General features: G+C 41.9%; 1 protein-coding gene across 1 annotated transcript; it reads right to left on the bottom strand.

Annotated features, from left to right (window-relative positions):
• Window positions 1-501: 501 nt before the first annotated feature.
• fbxw2 (F-box and WD repeat domain containing 2) lies at window positions 502-21,878 on the bottom strand. Its single transcript, XM_089020840.1, has 8 exons — window positions 21,535-21,878; window positions 19,192-19,486; window positions 17,472-17,694; window positions 15,356-15,550; window positions 13,805-13,938; window positions 12,638-12,724; window positions 5,250-5,419; window positions 502-1,338 (listed from the first exon to the last, which is right to left on the bottom strand). The coding sequence occupies exons 2-8, from the start codon at window positions 19,456-19,458 to the stop codon at window positions 1,050-1,052; spliced, it is 1,365 nt and encodes a 454-aa protein (XP_088876966.1). The 5' UTR covers window positions 19,459-19,486; window positions 21,535-21,878; the 3' UTR covers window positions 502-1,049.
• Between the last annotated feature and the right edge of the window lie 881 nt (window positions 21,879-22,759).

The following is a 22,759-nucleotide window of genomic DNA, read 5'->3' as shown; positions in this document are numbered from 1 at the left end:
CCATTTTGTCACTGTCTCTGCCGTCTGCCTGTCTCTTTAATGTTTAAACCACCTCCACTCACTGCTGCGGTCTTGACCAATCACGTGGCTTTAACCAAAGACTGGGGGCGGGGAATAGAGGACAAAAAAATGTCGGCAGCCATTTTCTTTTTTGGAGGACGGCTTTACTCTCTCTGTCTGTAAACCCCTCCCCTCACTGCTGCGTGCTTGACCAATCACGTGGCTTTAACCGACGATTGGGGGCGGGGAATAGAGGACCAAAACAAGCCTTGTTCACGAACGACGCATAACTCATTGTGGTAGCTCCGTGTGTATCCCGAAAAATAGTTCATATGCCAAGGTAAAATTTTCATAAATTTAACGTTCGTAAACCAAAAGGTTCGGAAGCCAAGGGGTTCGTAAACCGAGGTATCACTGTACTTGCTCAATTAAAAAAAGTTGATTCAAATTGCTGTATCAATCTAGATTAATACCTGCAAATGAAAAGCGAAAATGTTCACCTGTTGTGTCAGAATTTGCTTTACTGTTTGATTCAACACAAATGTCATAAAATAATGTTTGAGTTTATTTTGAGCACAAATATTGGAGGCTTTTTCACCGTTGCCACGTCGTGTAGGCCAGAGATTTCAAGGACTGGTTTCATATTTTCTGATTTGACAAAAATCTGTAGATTTCATTTCATCCTCGTTGCAGGATGAAATGAAACAGATAAAAAACTAAATCCTGAATTAAAGCATAATCCTTTTAGGTTTCTGCGTGGCACAATTATTTTACGGTATTTTAAAAGCATTGGATACACAATTATGAGTGTTGAATACAGCAATATCAGGATAAAAAGAGACATTATTATTATTAGTGAATGAAAGTCATACAGTTTTTCAGTGGTTGCAATATGCATTTCACTTACATTTTTTCCTGGTCAACTTCAGACAAAAGCATCCAATTCCAAAGCAAAATTATTGCATGTCTGTATCCATGATATCCATGACGCCATTTTTTGGGAGAAGGAGGGATATTGTGCAGCCCTACTTCACATTGGGTGACCTTCTTCAGCCGTTTTCCTTCCAAAGTACTAAATGGATGCTGTGATCTGGCATGCTAGTTGCAAACACCAGTCCAGAGTCATTGTCCCCATCCAGACCATTAAGCCAAGATGTCACCCCCGCCAGGAAACTGGATCCACGTTTGGATTTTCTGTATGGCGGTAGAGGCCAGCGACCTGAAATTGACTCTGTCCTGAGATCCATCACATAGAGGAAATGGTTGTCAAAAAGGAGTGCAAACACCTCACCGAAGCTCAGCAAGGACAAGTTGGCTGGATCTTGCATTTTTATCACCCTGGGAAAATAAGAACATGTCGGATTAAGAATGATGAGAAACTTCAAGGATTGACATTTCTTTTAAAATTGTTTTTCCCTCTTCTCGTGGGGGGAAGATCAGGGGGTGTTGTTTATATCTGTGTGCATGTGAAGTCCTTTGAGACTTTTAATGATGAATAAAGTAAATGCAACTTTTGAGAGCTGGGCTGGATCCTTATGAGAAATAAATAGCATAAAAGTGAAGAATATGGACACGACAGAGTAAAATGGGCTCGTTACTCCACAGCGGTCCAATTTCAAACATAATACTGTAATACCTTGACTTACGAACTTAATTGGATCCCAGAAAGTGTGTGTAAGGCGAAAAGTGTGTATTCCAAACATTAATTTCCCATAGGAAACCATTAAAATGAGAATAATCCGTTCCTAGGTCCCCATAAAACATAATTTTCAACTAAATAAGCCTTAAAGGACAACCGACACCTCCGGACAAGTTGTGTCCATAATTTGTAAAATCGCTTCAAATAACTTCTACTGAGCATATTTTACAAAGTTTCCAGGGCATATAGCTCCATTTTACTTTTTAAGACTCGCGCTGAATATTCAGGAAGTCTTGTTTTCGAGTTGATGACGATGCCTGACGTGACGTCACGTCTGGATTGCCCCTGACCGAGAAAGCAACACACAATGCATTTTAGGTACTTTGTTTGGTCTGAAAATTTCATGTTGATGGCGAAATTAGAAGGAAAAAAACATAAATAACGCAATGGTGAAAAAGACTACTATTTGATACTAGTTGACACAAATTCCCAGCAGACAAATCAGCCCATTTCCAACGGAGCTTGGGCGCCATCTTGTGCATTTTCTGGGACGCTACATTGGAGTCTCAAAATGATCAGGAAGAACTTCTTTAATCGATTGCAAACATTTATGCTTTCCTCTTCAGAACTACAGTAAAGTCTCGTTATATCGATATCGGTTATATCGATAGTACTGCTTATTACAATGAGCTTACAAGCAACGGTGGTCTCCAAAACTTTTGGAGACCACCGTTAGCTTCGATGGCGAGAGAAAATAACTTCTTAATGGAACTGAAACGCACAGATAATCTGTACTACAGAGTAATTGAAATATTCTTGAGGGGAAAAAAGGAGGATGGATTTGTGTATAAATAAATTACGTTTTGTGAGTAAAATGTGTCTGTATTTCAAAATAATATTGCAATTCTATGAAGTTATTATTGATGCTTCTCCATCCTATTGGTTAAATTTTCCCTGCGGTGTGAAAGAGCGACTTCATGAATCCACACGTTTATGGTAAAAACTCGAAAAGTTTAATGACAGTATTTCTTAGCTTACATATTAGTGGAGGCGGAGCCTTGACACAACTCACAAGTTACTTCCTGGCTAACGGTGGCCTGTAATGGACTTGTAGTAACTCACACCACACTTTTTATATGAGTCGCAGTCGGTTGTATCGTCCTAAAATGGTTGTTACGGGTTGGATTGATTCTGACGTAGCACTACTGAAGGCCTATGTGTGAAATGCACGGCTCGCCACTGCGTTATAACGTCCAAATTTGTTATGTCCCTCGAGATAATTGTCATGACGACGGGCTGCAGTGTTTTACAATAACGCTGAACCATATTGGGAAACACTGGATCTGACGAGATGTGATTATTTTACCTGAGAATCTCAAAACTGGCAAAATCCCACTGGTATACTCCAATGTCAGAGCTGCAAACAATGTGGCGTCCATCAAACTGCAAACGGGGCTGAAGGCTGATGCTGCGGTTCTCCGACACTGACAGTGTCTTTAAGCACTTACAGTTGATTTCTTTTCCTAAAGGCCAGATCTGAAACGAGAAGTCAGAGTTGGATCCATATTATAGATGTAAAATATATTTAATACATACTGTATCACAACACACAGTAAGATCAGAGAATTGTCATCAAATGGTGAGTATAGTTTTGCTTTTTTTATCGTTGCTGTGCTGATGACCATTTTGTGTTTGGGAGCCTTTTACTGAGTGTCAGAGATGTTCGATCGGACACTGTGGACAAAGACTTGAACCCAGAAAGATTGTCTTTTTACTTCCGGCAGGAGACGCAGCCATTCATGACAGACACCTGAATTCTACAGCCCTCTCCCAAGCTATTTATTGAGACTATGTGCAAATTAAAGTGATACGTTAGTAAAACATAGTTTTCTTGATTAGAATACCACACCAACAGCTGTAAGCAATAAAACATTATCTTTTCCATGAACTGATAAATGTGTAACCTGGCTAATGAGCTCTTCCTGTGAAGGAATTTCAAGTCCTAAATTACTCCTGTGATAAGGAGTTTCCCCAAGTCCTAAATTCTGTCCAAGGCCAGATCTCCGAGATGAAGATGACAGTTTAACAAGCTGTGTCTGTTGACCTCAGATTGACCCCAGGTTGTCTGTGCTTCAATTGTGTATTCGAGTCACACATGTTGACTACGCATATAACAGCATGAAACTTTTAAATATGATAACTCCTTATTCTCCACCACTGAGGGAGTTGCTTGTTCTGTAGCCACAAGGGGACATAAGACTGCAACATTTTATCTCAACGGTACAGGTAACATCCGACTTACGACCGTAGTTCGTTCCGATCAAACGGTCGTAAGTCAAAATGGTCGTTAGTCGAAATCCATTCTAAATGTTAAATAGAGATTCAGTGCTAAATGACTTGAAAATAACCTGATTCAGGCGCCACGGGGGCAGGCGGGGGTCTGGCTCGCCGGTGTTCTATCGGTTGCCCTCTCCCCGGCCTTACCCCGCTCTCCGCGCAGTCCGACCTCGCGGTCGTCTGCGGCGCCGACGCGCCCGACCCGCCACTTCGCCCTGGAGCAGAACGAACTGTTGCAAAGAGGCGGTGGCGCCGGGCGTGGGCCCGACGCGGCGTTCTCATCGCGGCCATCCCGAACACCCGAGCGCCGACGCCCACCCGCCTCATCTCTAGTCCTGTCTGCTGCCGGCGTCGGTGCACACTCCCCCTCTCCAGTGCCATCACACAGTCGTTTGCTGTGCGAGATTGACATGCTGGCTGGCTGGTCAAAATTGTCGTACATGTTGCCGGGCTGCTAGCGTGTTGCGACGCCAGGCGTTGAATTAAAAATTTAAGTACAGTGAGACCTCAACTTACAAACTTTTTGTCTTACAAACATCAAATTTCTGAAAATTAAACCTTATAATAAGCACTATTTTCTTAATACACACCCACCACGGCTGGCGGAGTGATCTTTGGCGGAAGCACACAACCGAACAGCACCAGAGGTTAAGTTACCAACAGTCCTGATGGAAGGTGACTGTCCTTCCATAAGCCATCAACGACCATCAAAAAGCTAAATAAAACTTTATTTTACAGCACAGTTTATTTCTTTAATTACAGTCCTCATGTAATGCGCCTCTCTTTCCAAACAGCAATTCCCTTTGACCTTCGACCTCCAACGCCATTCCATCAAGCCATAAATGACCATCACAAATGTAAATAAAGTGACTTTCCTTCTTATCCAAGTGATCTTATTTTGCGGATCCTCAACTTTTAAAGTCTTTGGCACTTGGAATAACCTGGCAGACAATGTTGGGACCAAAATTGGGGGTTATACATACATATATAATTAAACAAGACTGTGTCAGGATGCTCGTTACAGTGAAACTCCTCGACACACACACACAAGCAGGCACGCACACAGAAAACGCATGTGTACTGTTTATTTTTATTCCATTAGTGCATAACACTGAAGGCCTATGTGTGAAATGCACGGCTCGCCACTGCGTTATAACGTCCAAATTCGTTATGTCCCTCGAGATAATCTGTCATGACGCCGGGCTGCAGTGTTTTACAATAACGCTGAACCATATTGGGAAACACTGGATCTGACGAGATGTGATTATTTTACCTGAGAATCTCAAAACTGGCAAAATCCCACTGATATACTCCAATGTCAGAGCTGCAAACAATGTGGCGTCCATCAAACTGCAAACGGGGCTGAAGGCTGATGCTGCGGTTCTCCGACACTGACAGTGTCTTTAAGCACTTACAGTTGATTTCTTTTCCTAAAGGCCAGATCTGAAACGAGAAGTCAGAGTTGGATCCATATTATAGATGTAAAATATATTTAATACATACTGTATCACAACACACAGTAAGATCAGAGCATGGTCATCAAATGGTAAGTATAGTTTTGCTTTTTTATCGTTGCTGTGCCGATGACCATTTTGTGTTTGGGAGCCTTTTACTGAGTGTCAGAGATGTTCGATCGGACACTGTGGACAAAGACTTGAACCCAGAAAGATTGTCTTTTTACTTCCGGCAGGAGACGCAGCCATCCATGACAGACACCTGAATTCTACAGCCCTCTGCCAAGCTATTTATTGAGACTATGTGCAAATTAAAGTGATACGTTAGTAAAACATAATTTTCTTGATTAGAATACCACACCAACAGCTGTAAGCAATAAAACATTATCTTTTCCATGAACTGATAAATGTGTAACCTGGCTAATGAGCTCTTCCTGTGAAGGAGTTTCAAGTCCTAAATTACTCCTGTGATAAGGAGTTTCCCCAAGTCCTAAATTCTGTCCAAGGCCAGATCTCCGAGATGAAGATGACAGTTTAACAAGCTGTGTCTGTTGACCTCAGATTGACCCCAGGTTGTCTGTGCTTCAATTGTGTATTCGAATCACACATGTTGACTATGCATATAACAGCATGAAACTTTTAAATATGATAACTCCTTATTCTCCATCACTGAGGGAGTTGCTTGTTCTGTAGCCACAAGGGGACATAAGTCTGCAACGTTTTATCTCAACGGTACAGGTAACATCCGACTTACGACCGTATTTCGTTCCGATCAAACGGTCGTAAGTCAAAATGGTCGTTAGTCGAAATCCATTCTAAATGTTGAATAGAGATTCAGTGCTAAATGACTTGAAAATAACCTGATTCAGGCACCGCGGGGGCAGGCGGGGGTCTGGCTCGCCGGTGTTCTATCGGTTGCCCTCTCCCCGGCCTTACCCGCTCTCCGCGCGGTCCGACCTCGCGGCCGTCTGCGGCGCCGACGCGCCCGACCCGCCACTTCGCCCTGGAGCAGAACGAACTGTTGCAAAGAGGCGGTGGCGTCGGGCGTGGGCCCGACGCGGCGTTCTCATCGCGGCGATCCCGAACACCCGAGCGCCGACGCCCACCCGCCTCATCTCTAGTCCTGTCTGCTGCCGGCGTCGGTGCACACTCCCCCTGTCCAGTGCCATCACACAGTCGTTTGCTGTGCGAGATTGACATGCTGGCTGGCTGGCCAAAATTGTCGTACGTGTTGCCGGGCTGCTAGCGTGTTGCGACGCCAGGCGTTGAATTAAAAATTTAAGTACAGTGAAACCTCAACTTACAAACACCGCAACTTACAAACCAGAGGTTAAGTTACCAACAGTCCTTATGGAAGGTGACTCTCCTTCCATAAACCATCAACGACCACCAAAAAGGTAAATAAAACTTTATTTTACAGCACAGTTTATTTCTTTAATTACAGTCCTCATGTAATGCGCCTCTCTTTCCAAACAGCAATTCCCTTTGACCTTCGACCTCCAACGCCATTCCATCAAGCCATAAATGACCATCACAAATGTAAATAAAGTGACTTTATGATACAATGCAGTGTATTTATTTCATTACAATACAATAGCACATTTATTATACATAGAATAAGGTATGTTGTGTGTAGTTTTAAGGCTTATTTAGTTGAAAAGTATATTTTATGGAAACCCGGGAACGGATTATTCCCATTTTAATGGTTTCCTATGGGAAATGTTTTTTTGAGATACACACTTTTCGCCTTACACACTCTGTCTGGGAACCAATTAAGTTCGTAAGTTGAGGTCTCACTGTATAAGGTCTGGTGGTCGGAAGTACAGGTGGTCGGAAGTCGCGCCGGTCGTAAATCGGATGTTATGTAGTGGATAGAGCAAAAAAGCTAGAATTACCTTAATTTCATACTTATCAGCACTCAGGAGGATGTAATCACCAGGACTGTGCACCACAGACTCCACTTCACTTTTTTGGAGTATGACCTGTATGAAAATGAACACATATTGTATTAATTTAGAAAACCCTTCTTATCCAAGTGATCTTATTTTGCGGATCCTCAACTTTTAAAGTCTTTGGCACTTGGAATAACCTGGCAGACAATGTTGGGACCAAAATTGGGGGTTATACATACATATATAATTAAACAAGACTGTGTCAGGATGCTCGTTACAGTGAAACTCCTCGACACACACACACAAGCAGGCACGCACACAGAAAACGCATGTGTACTGTTTATTTTTATTCCATTAGTGCATAACAATGAGAATACACTTCATATAGCCGGTGTAGAAAGAAAAAAAAAGGAAATAAATTGCAAGATTTACGATCAGCATTCACTTTCACATATAAATGTGTTGCATAATTTTACTTTGCTTCCTCCAGCTTTCTTTTTTATTACTTTTATCCTGTCTTCAAGAGTTAAAAGCTTTTCTTTACTGCTTGGTCTGCAAAGGTCCGTTTCGTACCCTTTTTAGCAATCTAATAATAGCTTCTTTTACTTTGAAAGGGGAGTAAAAGAAGCTAATTTCATTGTTTTATGAAATTATCTTATTTTACTTTGAACGGGGGGAAGCTATTTTCATTATTTTATGAAAATAGCTTATTTTACTTTGAAAGGGGAGTAAAAGAAGCTATTTTCATAAAACAGCAAAATCCTTCACTAAATCGCCATGGTGGGGTGAGGTTCAATTTGGATCGTTCGTACAACACACTTCTTAGGCAACATAGGCTTAGTTATGCTGATGAGGTGATACCAGGGCAAATGGGGTAATCAGGCCAGTCGAAGACCTCATACTCAGGCAGGACAAAAGAAGTAATCAGTCAGGACAATAGAAGTAATCAGTGTAGCCGCAGGGAGTAGTCCTCTGCTCCCCCTCAACCTGAGAGCAGAGACCAATCATAGCAGAGTCTGGCACCGCCACGTCTGGACAGTAGGGATATATATAGGGCCGAAACTACCAACGAAAATAGTTTTAAAAAGGCGTTGTGGAATTCAAATAAAATATCTGCTATTAGTCATGAACAACGTAATCTCGATAAAAAAATGACAAATTGATAGAAGACCTTGGTAACCCATTCTGTGTGTCCAGTGAAAGTGTTGAGACAGGCACCGGCTGCCAGAGCCCAGACCTTCACAGTGAAATCTGCAGAGCCGCTCACCAGCATGTCCATCTCATCATTGTAGTCCACGCTGAAAACTGAGCAGACACACACCATATTACCGTATTTTCTGGACTTAAAGCTGCAGATGATAAAGTGCACCTTCAATAAATGGCCTATTTTAAAACTGTTTTTAAAAGTACTTCAATTTGAAACTGGAAGTATTCGAGTCACACATGTTGACTATGCATATAACAGCATGAAACTTTTAAATATGATAACTCCTTATTCTCCACCACTGAGGGAGTTGCTTGTTCTGTAGCCACAAGGGGACATAAGACTGCAACATTTTATCTCAACGGTACAGGTAACATCCGACTTACGACCGTAGTTCGTTCCGATCAAACGGTCGTAAGTCAAAATGGTCGTTAGTCGAAATCCATTCTAAATGTTAAATAGAGATTCAGTGCTAAATGACTTGAAAATAACCTGATTCAGGCGCCACGGGGGCAGGCGGGGGTCTGGCTCGCCGGTGTTCTATCGGTTGCCCTCTCCCCGGCCTTACCCCGCTCTCCGCGCAGTCCGACCTCGCGGTCGTCTGCGGCGCCGACGCGCCCGACCCGCCACTTCGCCCTGGAGCAGAACGAACTGTTGCAAAGAGGCGGTGGCGCCGGGCGTGGGCCCGACGCGGCGTTCTCATCGCGGCCATCCCGAACACCCGAGCGCCGACGCCCACCCGCCTCATCTCTAGTCCTGTCTGCTGCCGGCGTCGGTGCACACTCCCCCTCTCCAGTGCCATCACACAGTCGTTTGCTGTGCGTAGTGACTTGGACTTTTTGAAGTCCAAGATGGCGCCCGAGTAGGCAGCCTCAGCAAGTGCTCTCATGAGCCTTGCTTTTTTTTTGGTTGTTTTTGTCTTGTTTTCTGTTTTCTTTTGTCACTTTGTGTTGTTGTGCGTCGTGTGGAACGGATACAGATTGTTTTTCAGCATTTTTGACCACGACATTCATCAAGGAGGAGATTGTGCTGAGCGGTTGCGCCTTTTCGGCAGCATGAATATGCCAGTACTGTTTTTGTCCTATACTTTTATTAGTCTTTGGCACTTGGAATAACCTGGCAGACAATGTTGGGACCAAAATTGGGGGTTATACATACATATATAATTAAACAAGACTGTGTCAGGATGCTCGTTACAGTGAAACTCCTCGACACACACACACAAGCAGGCACGCACACAGAAAACGCATGTGTACTGTTTATTTTTATTCCATTAGTGCATAACAATGAGAATACACTTCATATAGCCGGTGTAGAAAGAAAAAAAAAGGAAATAAATTGCAAGATTTACGATCAGCATTCACTTTCACATATAAATGTGTTGCATAATTTTACTTTGCTTCCTCCAGCTTTCTTTTTTATTACTTTTATCCTGTCTTCAAGAGTTAAAAGCTTTTCTTTACTGCTTGGTCTGCAAAGGTCCGTTTCGTACCCTTTTTAGCAATCTAATAATAGCTTCTTTTACTTTGAAAGGGGAGTAAAAGAAGCTAATTTCATTGTTTTATGAAATTATCTTATTTTACTTTGAACGGGGGGAAGCTATTTTCATTATTTTATGAAAATAGCTTATTTTACTTTGAAAGGGGAGTAAAAGAAGCTATTTTCATAAAACAGCAAAATCCTTCACTAAATCGCCATGGTGGGGTGAGGTTCAATTTGGATCGTTCGTACAACACACTTCTTAGGCAACATAGGCTTAGTTATGCTGATGAGGTGATACCAGGGCAAATGGGGTAATCAGGCCAGTCGAAGACCTCATACTCAGGCAGGACAAAAGAAGTAATCAGTCAGGACAATAGAAGTAATCAGTGTAGCCGCAGGGAGTAGTCCTCTGCTCCCCCTCAACCTGAGAGCAGAGACCAATCATAGCAGAGTCTGGCACCGCCACGTCTGGACAGTAGGGATATATATAGGGCCGAAACTACCAACGAAAATAGTTTTAAAAAGGCGTTGTGGAATTCAAATAAAATATCTGCTATTAGTCATGAACAACGTAATCTCGATAAAAAAATGACAAATTGATAGAAGACCTTGGTAACCCATTCTGTGTGTCCAGTGAAAGTGTTGAGACAGGCACCGGCTGCCAGAGCCCAGACCTTCACAGTGAAATCTGCAGAGCCGCTCACCAGCATGTCCATCTCATCATTGTAGTCCACGCTGAAAACTGAGCAGACACACACCATATTACCGTATTTTCTGGACTTAAAGCTGCAGATGATAAAGTGCACCTTCAATAAATGGCCTATTTTAAAACTGTTTTTAAAAGTACTTCAATTTGAAACTGGAAGTGGCCAGTTTCAGAAGGTCCCGCACCCATGTTCATGGTGCCACGGCAAGAAGTCTTGCTCGAGAATCAAAACAATAGCTTCAGATTTGGAGAATATGCTTTCTTGTTACTCATCCAGTTATGAATATGATTCAAATAGTTCTGAAGAAGAAAGCATACATGTTTGCAATCGATTAATTAATTTATTCCGTGTCATTTTGAGGCATCAGGGGTGGGAAATGTCGCACCCAAAAAAGGCAGAAAATGGTGAGTAAGGAATTAATCAGCCGGTTTCCACAGGCTGATTACTTCTTTACATGGAGCTTTGTCACCCTCTTCTGCCTCTTTTTGGTCCTACCCAACGTTTTCAGACCAAAGTACAGTGAGACCTCAACTTATCTTACAAACTTTTGGTCTTACAAACGTCAAATTTCTGAAAATTAAACCTTATAATAAGCACTATTTTCATAATACACACCCACCGAAATCGGAATGAATTATTCAGATTTCGAAATCTTTCGAGAATTTAAAATATGACATAGAGCACCATTCCCAAATGTCTTTGGTTTTGTTTTTTCTTGCGGGTGTGGGGGTGCCGATAAAGCGCCCGTCAGACCTCTGGCAATGTTTTCCCCCTTTCACGAGGGAGTAGCATTTGCCTTTTGTACAACCGTCCCTACTTGCCTTCACAGCAGCTCATGTATTTTGTTTTTCTACTTCTTCCTTCCCTTTCCTCCCATAACTTTGCTGCTGAATGGGAGGAATGTCGGAGCCATTCGACTGCCATCGCTGGACACCAAAGGGGCCATTGTGCTTTTTTGCGCCTGTAATGGGCAGCATCTTCACAGCCCCGCTTTGTTTAGCGGAAAGGTCAGTGCTGTTGGACAGTCTGCGGCTGGATGGATGCATGCATGGCTTGAGGAACCCGCGATAAGAAGAAAGGAGCGTCAGCGCAGAGCGCCGATGCGTATGTGGAACTGTTGCGGCTTGGAATTGAAGCAGATTTATGTGGAACAGGAGATGTGAGACAATCTCTTTTCGTCAATGGATGCGACAGCTGCGTGTTTGCTTTCAACATTTAGCTTGTAGTCGACGTGCACATTCCACCATGATGTCCCTGATCCACTGGTGGAAAGACGCTTTGATCCTCTCCTCTTTCATCTAGAACTGCTTCATGTCATCACAAAGAGGGTACAGCAAGTCCTGAAGAATGAATGTCTCTCTGTGTCTTTGTTTTGTCATATTGTCTCTATGCTGTCATATTATTTGTTATTTAGTTTTTTTTTTGTTCTTTTGACTTCAAGACGGCGCCGCAGGAGTGGCTGCCTTTCCAGCAGCTCATGTATTTTGTTTTTCTACTCTCATTCCTTTCATCACTTTGCTGCTGTGAAATGTAAATTTCTCCACTGTGAGACTAATAAAGGCATATCCAATCCAATCCAATTTATGATACAATGCAGTGTATTTATTTCATTACAATACAATAGCACATTTATTATACATAGAATAAGGTATGTTGTGTGTAGTATTAAGGCTTATTTAGTTGAAAAGTATATTTTATGGAAACCCGGGAACGGATTATTCCCATTTTAATGGTTTCCTATGGGAAATGTTTTTTTGAGATACACACTTTTCGCCTTACACACTCTGTCTGGGAACCAATTAAGTTCGTAAGTTGAGGTCTCACTGTATAAGGTCTGGTGGTCGGAAGTACAGGTGGTCGGAAGTCGCGCCGGTCGTAAATCGGATGTTATGTAGTGGATAGAGCAAAAAAGCTAGAATTACCTTAATTTCATACTTATCAGCACTCAGGAGGATGTAATCACCAGGACTGTGCACCACAGACTCCACTTCACTTTTTTGGAGTATGACCTGTATGAAAATGAACACATATTGTATTAATTTAGAAAACCCTTCTTATCCAAGTGATCTTATTTTGCGGATCCTCAACTTTTAAAGTCTTTGGCACTTGGAATAACCTGGCAGACAATGTTGGGACCAAAATTGGGGGTTATACATACATATATAATTAAACAAGACTGTGTCAGGATGCTCGTTACAGTGAAACTCCTCGACACACACACACAAGCAGGCACGCACACAGAAAACGCATGTGTACTGTTTATTTTTATTCCATTAGTGCATAACAATGAGAATACACTTCATATAGCCGGTGTAGAAAGAAAAAAAAGGAAATAAATTGCAAGATTTACGATCAGCATTCACTTTCACATATAAATGTGTTGCATAATTTTACTTTGCTTCCTCCAGCTTTCTTTTTTATTACTTTTATCCTGTCTTCAAGAGTTAAAAGCTTTTCTTTACTGCTTGGTCTGCAAAGGTCCGTTTCGTACCCTTTTTAGCAATCTAATAATAGCTTCTTTTACTTTGAAAGGGGAGTAAAAGAAGCTAATTTCATTGTTTTATGAAATTAGCTTATTTTACTTTGAACGGGGGGAAGCTATTTTCATTATTTTATGAAAATAGCTTATTTTACTTTGAAAGGGGAGTAAAAGAAGCTATTTTCATAAAACAGCAAAATCCTTCACTAAATCGCCATGGTGGGGTGAGGTTCAATTTGGATCGTTCGTACAACACACTTCTTAGGCAACATAGGCTTAGTTATGCTGATGAGGTGATACCAGAGCAAATGGGGTAATCAGGCCAGTCGAAGACCTCATACTCAGGCAGGACAAAAGAAGTAATCAGTCAGGACAATAGAAGTAATCAGTGTAGCCGCAGGGAGTAGTCCTCTGCTCCCCCTCAACCTGAGAGCAGAGACCAATCATAGCAGAGTCTGGCACCGCCACGTCTGGACAGTAGGGATATATATAGGGCCGAAACTACCAACGAAAATAGTTTTAAAAAGGCGTTGTGGAATTCAAATAAAATATCTGCTATTAGTCATGAACAACGTAATCTCGATAAAAAAATGACAAATTGATAGAAGACCTTGGTAACCCATTCTGTGTGTCCAGTGAAAGTGTTGAGACAGGCACCGGCTGCCAGAGCCCAGACCTTCACAGTGAAATCTGCAGAGCCGCTCACCAGCATGTCCATCTCATCATTGTAGTCCACGCTGAAAACTGAGCAGACACACACCATATTACCGTATTTTCTGGACTTAAAGCTGCAGATGATAAAGTGCACCTTCAATAAATGGCCTATTTTAAAACTGTTTTTAAAAGTACTTCAATTTGAAACTGGAAGTGGCCAGTTTCAGAAGGTCCCGCACCCATGTTCATGGTGCCACGGCAAGAAGTCTTGCTCGAGAATCAAAACAATAGCTTCAGATTTGGAGAATATGCTTTCTTGTTACTCATCCAGTTATGAATATGATTCAAATAGTTCTGAAGAAGAAAGCATACATGTTTGCAATCGATTAATTAATTTATTCCGTGTCATTTTGAGGCATCAGGGGTGGGAAATGTCGCACCCAAAAAAGGCAGAAAATGGTGAGTAAGGAATTAATCAGCCGGTTTCCACAGGCTGATTACTTCTTTACATGGAGCTTTGTCACCCTCTTCTGCCTCTTTTTGGTCCTACCCAACGTTTTCAGACCAAAGTACAGTGAGACCTCAACTTATCTTACAAACTTTTGGTCTTACAAACGTCAAATTTCTGAAAATTAAACCTTATAATAAGCACTATTTTCATAATACACACCCACCGAAATCGGAATGAATTATTCAGATTTCGAAATCTTTCGAGAATTTAAAATATGACATAGAGCACCATTCCCAAATGTCTTTGGTTTTGTTTTTTCTTGCGGGTGTGGGGGTGCCGATAAAGCGCCCGTCAGACCTCTGGCAATGTTTTCCCCCTTTCACGAGGGAGTAGCATTTGCCTTTTGTACAACCGTCCCTACTTGCCTTCACAGCAGCTCATGTATTTTGTTTTTCTACTTCTTCCTTCCCTTTCCTCCCATAACTTTGCTGCTGTGAAATGGAAAATTCTCCACTGTGAAACTAATAAAGGCTAATAATCCAATCCAATTGAGCCCCTCCAACATTTTATTATGTACTGTATTCTAAAATAGATTTACAAATTATTTTCTCAGGTCTTCTATGGATACAGTTAGCCCCACAGAGAAAAAATATCCTGGGGCCTCGCCTGTTTTTTTCACACTAAAAATCAGTTTTGTAATGTTTAACCTTACAATTGTCATTTATTCAAAATTTGTAAATTATTGTTATTATATATTTATTTTGCTGCTTTGGTCCTAACGAGTAACTCCACACATGATTGAGGGAAGCGGGAGGGTGACCAAAACCTAATAAGGCAGGCTTGGGCATGTGTGCTTTTCTAGCTACATAATTCAGAGAAATGGAAATAATGTAAGGTGATATTGATGCTTCTGAATGTTGTTCCTTTCCCCAGCTTTGCAACACTTGGTTTTATTGTTGTGAGCTGCTCTGAAATGTCCTAAATGCCCATCAGGAATGATTTTGGCCAATGGTACAAAATAAATAAATAAATCCACAGCCTGTGTACTCAACCAACCTGCTCCAGTATGGCCACGAAAGTGCTGAATTTTGGCCCCCGTGCTCCATTCCCAGCATGCAATAGTGTTGTCAAATGATCCAGTCACAAGCTTCTGCTCATCAAACTTCACGGTGGCACAGGTGTGAGTCTGAATTCCATAAATGCATTGACCAGTGCGGACGTCCCATAATTTTGCAGAGAGATCATCAGATCCTGGAAAGTAAGACAACAGCTAGTTTTAGTTTAGTTCACCAATACCAAAAATATGACTTCAAGAATACACTGCGTGCTCTAAATTATAATGCAAATAAAATGTTGGTCTGAATCTTAGAATGTATGTCAGAGATACCCAATGTGTTGTTTTTGATCAAACAGTAGACTGTGAAAGGGTTGATTTGAAGGGAAAAAAACAGACGTCATCCTATCATCCATCCCTTCACTTGATTGATACACCAGACAACCAGTCAGATGACATCTCATTATTAGGTCTGTGTAAGCTCTCAGTCGTACAGGAGTGGTCCATCGATGAGAAGGTTTCTTCAGCCGTCATCTGTACAAAAGTGAAGGTTTCGGACGTTTCGCCTCCTATCCAAGAGACTTCGTTCGCTGACGAAGTCTCTTGGATAGGAGGCGAAACGTCCGAAACCTTCACTTTTGTACAGATGACGGCTGAAGAAACCTTCTCATCGATCTCATTATTAGGTACACTGTGCGTGTTGAAACACCGCCTGCCGAGCATTGCAAAGTTAACAAGGTAGTTATTAGTTACATTCTATTTTTTTGCTTGGTGTTTCCTCTTAATCCACTTAGGGTACAAAAATAAATGGGGGAGCTGGACCAAGTATGAAGAAAAATCACTTTCATACGGAATGGGAGTATGACTTTTTTTCACGAGGATATTTTCAAAGTGTGTTTGTCTCATCTGACAGTTAGTGTGAACTCCGGTAATGGCAAAAAATGTACATACATTTCCGGACTATAAGCCGCTACTTTTATCACAAGCTTTCAACCTTGTGGTTTATGCAATATTGCGGCCAATGTATGCATTTTTTCTAACAGCCGCCATGTTTTTAGAGAAGTAGCTATCGAAAGGACATTGTGTGTAAAACCACTGATGTTCATAAAGAAAGGGGAGAAGTCGGACTGATTTGGATAGATGAGAGCGCTGTAATCAGTCCATCCTTTTCTCTTTGCAAGAAAAAGGAACAAGAGACGTTTTCCTTTTTTTGTGAGAGGTCCTGAGGAGCAGGGAACTGATGTTATCCGGCCCTGCTAACCTTCTTCACCTTCATCCTCTTCAGTTGATGATGTGTGATAAATCCAGTGAAAAATAGTTTGGCCTGAGGCTAAAGGCCAGCAGCTCGATGTCCTGACTACAGTTTCTCTTTAATAGAGATATGCTCAGGATTGCATAATTTGTCATTCACAAACACAGCAAGTCTCCCTTATTTCCTCTTACTACTCCCTGCGTCCCTGTCCATGCGTACGAGTAGCCTTCACAGACCAACACCCCAGTTTCCTCCTCTTCACCTTGTTGGGAATGTGTGGTTTGGTGGCCAGTAACCTGCTGTTAGCGCGTCATGCTCACAGCTGGCCTCTACTGCAAACAATGGGATTGCGCGTGCGAGCAGGTTCCCACCACCAGGGAATGTAAAAAAAAAAAAAAAGAATGGAGATGAACTGAAATGAAGATGTGTATCAATCAAGTAAATGGATGGTTGATAGGCTGATGTCTAGTTTTTATTCCAAACAACTGAATTTTTTTATAGCGACAATGTCACATCACCTTGTTATGCAATATCCCGATGGTACCTTGGAGATCAAGTGGTTGATGGCGATTGAACTATTGAGCACCCCTGCTCTACACAAATAATGTCGTATTGTATTCCCTTCAGCATTGCGCCATTTAGTGGTTGCACAGTGCAACCCTAATCACTATTGTAGCATCTATGCACCTAAAAATGCAGCGCTCCCCATACTTGATATACATTTTTTTTAAAAGACCATCCATTGAAGGTACACCTTATAATCAGAAGAGCCTGATAGTGCAGAAAAACGGGTACATCGCAGGTACGTCATTTGTCATTGATGTTTTTATACATTGGAAATCATGATAACTTAATCGACAGCATACCTGTGCAGAGAAGCCCATCTTTATAATAGAGAGCATACACACGAGCACTGTGGCCAATGAGTGACGATGTCTCAAAGGCCTTCTGTTCCTTCAATTGAATCATACGCAGATTAGCTTTAAGGTAGACACACTTCCAATGGGATGCATCCTGAATAGACTCGTCAATCCTCCATCCCAGCTCTCGACAAACGTTCTGCCAGACTTCTGTGCATGAATTTATCACCTGAAGAGAGATGGAAACTTTGAACGGCATAAAATGGCTGAAAAGAGACTTTAAACGTGAAAACCTCAAAACTCTATAATGAAAGTGGACTAAATAGGTGGGTTTTGAGATGGGACTTGAAGGTGGGAAGAGAATCAATATTCCGGATGTTGGGTGAAAGTGAGTTCCAGAATTTGGGAGGGAGAGAGGAAGGGAGGGAAGGAGGGAGGAAAGGAGGGAGGGAAGGTGAGAATATGCAAACTCCACACAGAGCTGAAATCAAACCCTGCACCATTGCACTGCGAACCCGGTGGACCAGCCAGTTGAGCACTCTAAATTGTACCGAGGTGTGTTTGTGAGCGCAGTTCAGGTTGGAACTGCGCAATGACACCTGGAATAGGTTCTAGCATGCCCGCAACCATTGTGAGGATATGCAGATGAGAAAGTGGATGGATAGATGTATCATTACTATTGCAGTGATGATCCAAACGGCTTGTTGTTAGACAGTTTGGATAGAAAAAGTCATATATAGTAATGTATATCCCTACATACAATACATTTAAAGGGCAACAGACGTCACTTTTTTGTTTTTTAACTAACATCAGAAAAACGTTTTATAGCATCTAAAATACCCAAAACACGCAGTATGATATTTTTATTCAAATGCAAAACACCAATAAAAATGACTTAAAGTGTCCAAAATCTGCAAAAAATTGAGCTGCGAATTGGGCATTTACAGAAAGTCCCGCCCCCAGTTTGTGACGTCACGCCAAGACGTCTTGCATTGCTGGAGAATAAAAACAATGGTTTCAGATTCGGAAAATATGCTTTCTTGTTACACATCCAGTTATATATGATTCAAATAGTTCTGAAAAGGAAAGCATACATGTTTGCAATCGATTAAAGAATTTATTCCGTGTCATTTTGAGGCAAACGGGCAGGGGGGAATGTCTCAACCAAAAAGAGGCAACAAAATGGCCACCGAGCTGTGAGGAATGAATCAGCCCGTTTCCACAGGCTGATACATTCCTTCCATGGAGCTTGCACTCCCTCTGCTGGCGGCTTTTGGATGTAACACAAGGGTTTCCAAAAAAAAAAAAAAACAGTATAGCATTGAAGTGATGGAAAGACGCTACAATGCATCTTTTTTACGATCAGGAGGCGGTCCTTTTCTGAGGTCACCAACTCAAAAACAAGACTTCCTGAATGTTCAGCGCGAGTCTTAAAACGTAATATATAGCTATATGCGGTGGAATCTTATTAAAATACGCCCAGTAGAAGTCATTTGAAGCCATTTTACAAATTATGGACACAACTTGTCCGGAGACGTCGGTTGTCCTTTGACATTCACAGTAAGTGCAAAGACACTGGGGCGTGATGACACTTACTGAACTTTTACAAATATTAATTGTCATGCAAGGAGACCTCTGTTGTTAGCTTGAGGTTTTAAATCTCAAATGTGTTCTAATTTGACTATGAATTTGATACAACTTAAAATCAAATAGCTGCAATACTTACTTTATTCCACTGCTTGGAGACTAAGCAGCAACAGAGTAAAGTCTGTGGATCTAACCACCGTAGCAAATAGAAAGCTAGTTCCAGTGGCAGGAGTCGCAGAAAATCACGTTTGAGGAGTGCCTCCAGGCCATTAGACAAATGACGGAGCTGGGCTGCACCGCTTAGAGATATAATGTGGTCCAAAGACTGGTTTCGCTGCTGGTCGTTTAGTGTGAGGAAAGTTGTCGAGACTGACTCCAACCACCTCTGGAAATCTTTTCTCTCCATGAGCACTCATTAGAGCAATCAGCAACCCCTAAAAGAAGAAAACAGAATAATCGATTAGTATTTCGGTTTCACTCAATGTTTTATGTTTTAATTTCTTTCTGTGGAACAATTACCGCAATTACCTTTATAATCATCAGAACATTGATGGAGAATACTGAGTTAGATGGAGAACATTGATTTGCTTTATTAACCTGTCGGAGATGTTTGATCGGACACTATGGACAAAGACTCGAACCCAGAAAGATTGTCTTTACTGCCAGCAGGAGACGCAGCCATTCATGACAGACGTCTGAATTCTGCAGCCCTCTGCCAAGCTATTTATTGAGAGTATATGCAAATTTAAGTGCTATATTAGTAAAACATAGTTTTGTTGATTAGAATACCACGCCCCTGGGCGTTCAAAGCGCGAAGAGCTGTAAGCAATAAAACATTGCCTCTTCCATGAACTGATAAATTTGTAACCTGGCTAATTAGCTCTTCCTGTGAAGGAGTTTCAAGTCGTAAATTGATTTGGGGATAAGGGAGTTTCCCAAGTCCTAAATTCTGTCCAAGGCCAGATCTCCTAGATGAAGATGACAGTTTAACTTGCTGTGTCTGTTGACCTCAGATTGACCCCAGGTTGTCTGTGCTTCAATTGTGTATTCGAGTCACACATGTTGACTAAGCATATAACAGCATGAAACTTTTAAATATGATAACTTCTTATTCTGTCTAATCTCTATCATAACCCCTGAAGGGGGTTAACACAGCTAAAGTTATAAATAGGAAATTCTTTAATTCTCTCAAGTTCAAAACTAGGGTAAAATATTCCAGCCCAACTGCCATTTCGCGCTCTATGGGAGACCATTTTCATCTCACAGCATCAAAGAGGTAAAAAGACATCAACTTGGGAATGGCGCTCCACGTCACATTTTCCTAATAAATTCAGGAATGACAGCGAATGAGTTAATAAGCAGCCAAGGTATGTCGCATGGGTCCGCACCTGGTAGCTAATGGTGTCCTTTTAACAAACGCTAAGTCTACTTAATTTTTCTTATCACCTTTGGGTCCGTTCTGGCCGTTGCCCATCATGGCGTGCATGTGTAAATGCGGGCGTTCTCAAAATGAGTCGATCGCGAGCAGAATATTGGGAAAAGATTTGAGCACCCCAGGAATTGATCATTCTGGGTAAGAGGAAAGAAGTCCATACAGTAAACATTGACTTTGAGGTGAAATCTATTATATTGCATAGAGAGGCCAGACTGAGATGGTTTGGACATGTCCAGTGGAGAGAGAGTGACTACATCTGGAGAAGGATGCTGACCCTTGAACTGCCAGGCAGAAGACCGAGAGGAAGACCTAAGAGGAGGTTTATGGATGTTGTCAAAGAGGACATGACGGTAGCTGGTGTGAGAGAAGAGGATGCACAAAACCGGGTTAGATGGAGGACAATGATTCGCTGTGGCGACCCCTGAAGGGAAAAGCAGAAAGAAAATAATTTCTCTACTTAACTTTTTTTATTTTCTTCGCTCGGTTTTTCCCCATTTAAAAAAAAAAAATGGTTCCCATTGAATTCAAACCCATGTTTTGGTAATTAACACTTTTTACACCGAATTTCCAAAGGTAGTTTTATGAATATCAGATGGCTACGTGTATTATCAGTGGTTTGTAAGGGACAACGTTGCAGTGCAAGGCAAAGCTTCTGGTTTGAAATTACAGTCTTGTTAACACTGTACAAAACCACTGATGACCTTAAATGATCGATGAATTACATTTCCGGACGGCTTGTCAAAGTTGATTTTCCATTAATGGTGGTAAACTGTTACTTCCGAAAAAAATAATGCTTGAGTTAATCCTTTCAACATCTTATCATGACATAATAGCTCACTCAGCAAACATTGTCTTGTGATGAAAACTATTAGTTCACGGCATGACTGTAGAGCTCGGGTGTGTGCTTGCAAAAGCACAGGGATTAACCTGACCAGTGGAACGTCAACAGTTCCTCAAAGACAAATTTCCAATCAGCAATAATATAATACAACAGGATATAATGGAATCGGTTAACAGTAAAATTGTTTATACGAAGCATGTACTCACCGGACTAAGGAAATCCTTATGACCATCTTTCTGCCATAGTTCATTCCCTGGTATAAGTTATCTGCTGGAAGGTAACCGGGAATCAATCAAGTTGAAATGCTTGTTGAACTAAGCTAGCTTCGTTGCTATCGTTAGCTATCCACCACGATATCAAGCGGAGACAGCAAACGTCACATAATGCATCTAGTAGCATGGCGCTTCATATATTTCCAGGTGCTACGCAAGTGAATTACATGCGGTGAAGTCGAGGTTTTTATGTTCAAGTTAAGTGAACTATTTCAACTCGCTACTGTTGCGGATGTTTTCATTGAAGCTGCAATCTTCTCCTACCGACTGACTAGTGATGTGTCATTCGCGAACGAGCCGGTTATTAGAGCCGGCTCTTGGAAATGAACGACGAGCGCCGGCTTCTAATAGGGAGCAGGTTATGGGAGCCGACGTTTTTTTCTCTATTCCCCGCCCCAGTCTTCGGTTTAAGCCGCACGTGATTGGTCGAGATCCGTGCTAGAGGAGGGATGGCAGGATTACAGACACAGGCTGCAGTAAAAAGGGGAGTGGTTACAGAAACAGCAACACTCACGGAGGGATGGGAATTCCGGCTCCATTCAAAGAGCCGGTTCTTTTGGCTCGGCTCACTAAAAAGATCCGTCTCTTTTGGCTCCCAATTTGCTCCTCAGTTCTACCAAAAATCACGTAAAATCATGTGAAAAACGAATTACTCATGTCAAAAATACACTATATCAAATGTTTTTATTTATATGGCTTTATATATATGTGCACAGAGAGCATTCACTAACTTTAGCTGGTCTGATGATCAGCTGTCACTAATTTGTTTTTCATATTAATAATGCTATAATACAAACTACTAAAAATGATGATAACTGAATAATAACAGCATAATGTGATAACATTTGTCGACTGTACCTGACACTGATCTCCAGTGACCTGCTCAAATGGCTCCAAAACAGTGCATGCGTCCTGCACTACCTCCCCAGCTCCTCTGCTAAGTTCTCAGAAATGTGTCTTTCATTGAACTGTTTTTCTAAACCCTCCCCCTTGTCCTCACTGCTGCGTGTGTCTGTAAATCACCCCTCACTCCTCTACCACGGATCTTGACCAATGACGTGCGGCTTTAACCGAAGACTGGGGGCGGGGAATAGAGGGGGGGGGGAGTCGGCTCCCATTTCCGGCTCCTTAGGAGCCGACTCTCCTCGTTCACTTCAGA

This window comes from Hippocampus bargibanti, linkage group LG18 (assembly GCF_051943395.1).
Source record: "Hippocampus bargibanti isolate YZ-2025 linkage group LG18, ASM5194339v1, whole genome shotgun sequence".
Taxonomy (NCBI): Eukaryota; Metazoa; Chordata; class Actinopteri; order Syngnathiformes; family Syngnathidae; genus Hippocampus; species Hippocampus bargibanti.
The sequence above is the reverse complement of the archived record's forward strand: the minus strand, read 5'-3'. Positions and strand labels throughout refer to the sequence as shown.

Bases quoted from the DNA above. Each gene is read 5' to 3' on its own strand.
- fbxw2 (XM_089020840.1), bottom strand. From the start codon at position 19,458: ATGGAGAGAAAAGATTTCCAGAGGTGGTTGGAGTCAGTCTCGACAACT. The intron at 13,939-15,355 runs GTTGGTTGAGTA...GTGTCTGCTCAG, and splicing joins TCGTGGCCATACTGGAGCAG to TTTTCAGCGTGGACTACAAT. The intron at 1,339-5,249 runs GTAAAATAATCA...TTATTTTCCCAG, and splicing joins GCCAGTTTTGAGATTCTCAG to GGTGATAAAAATGCAAGATC.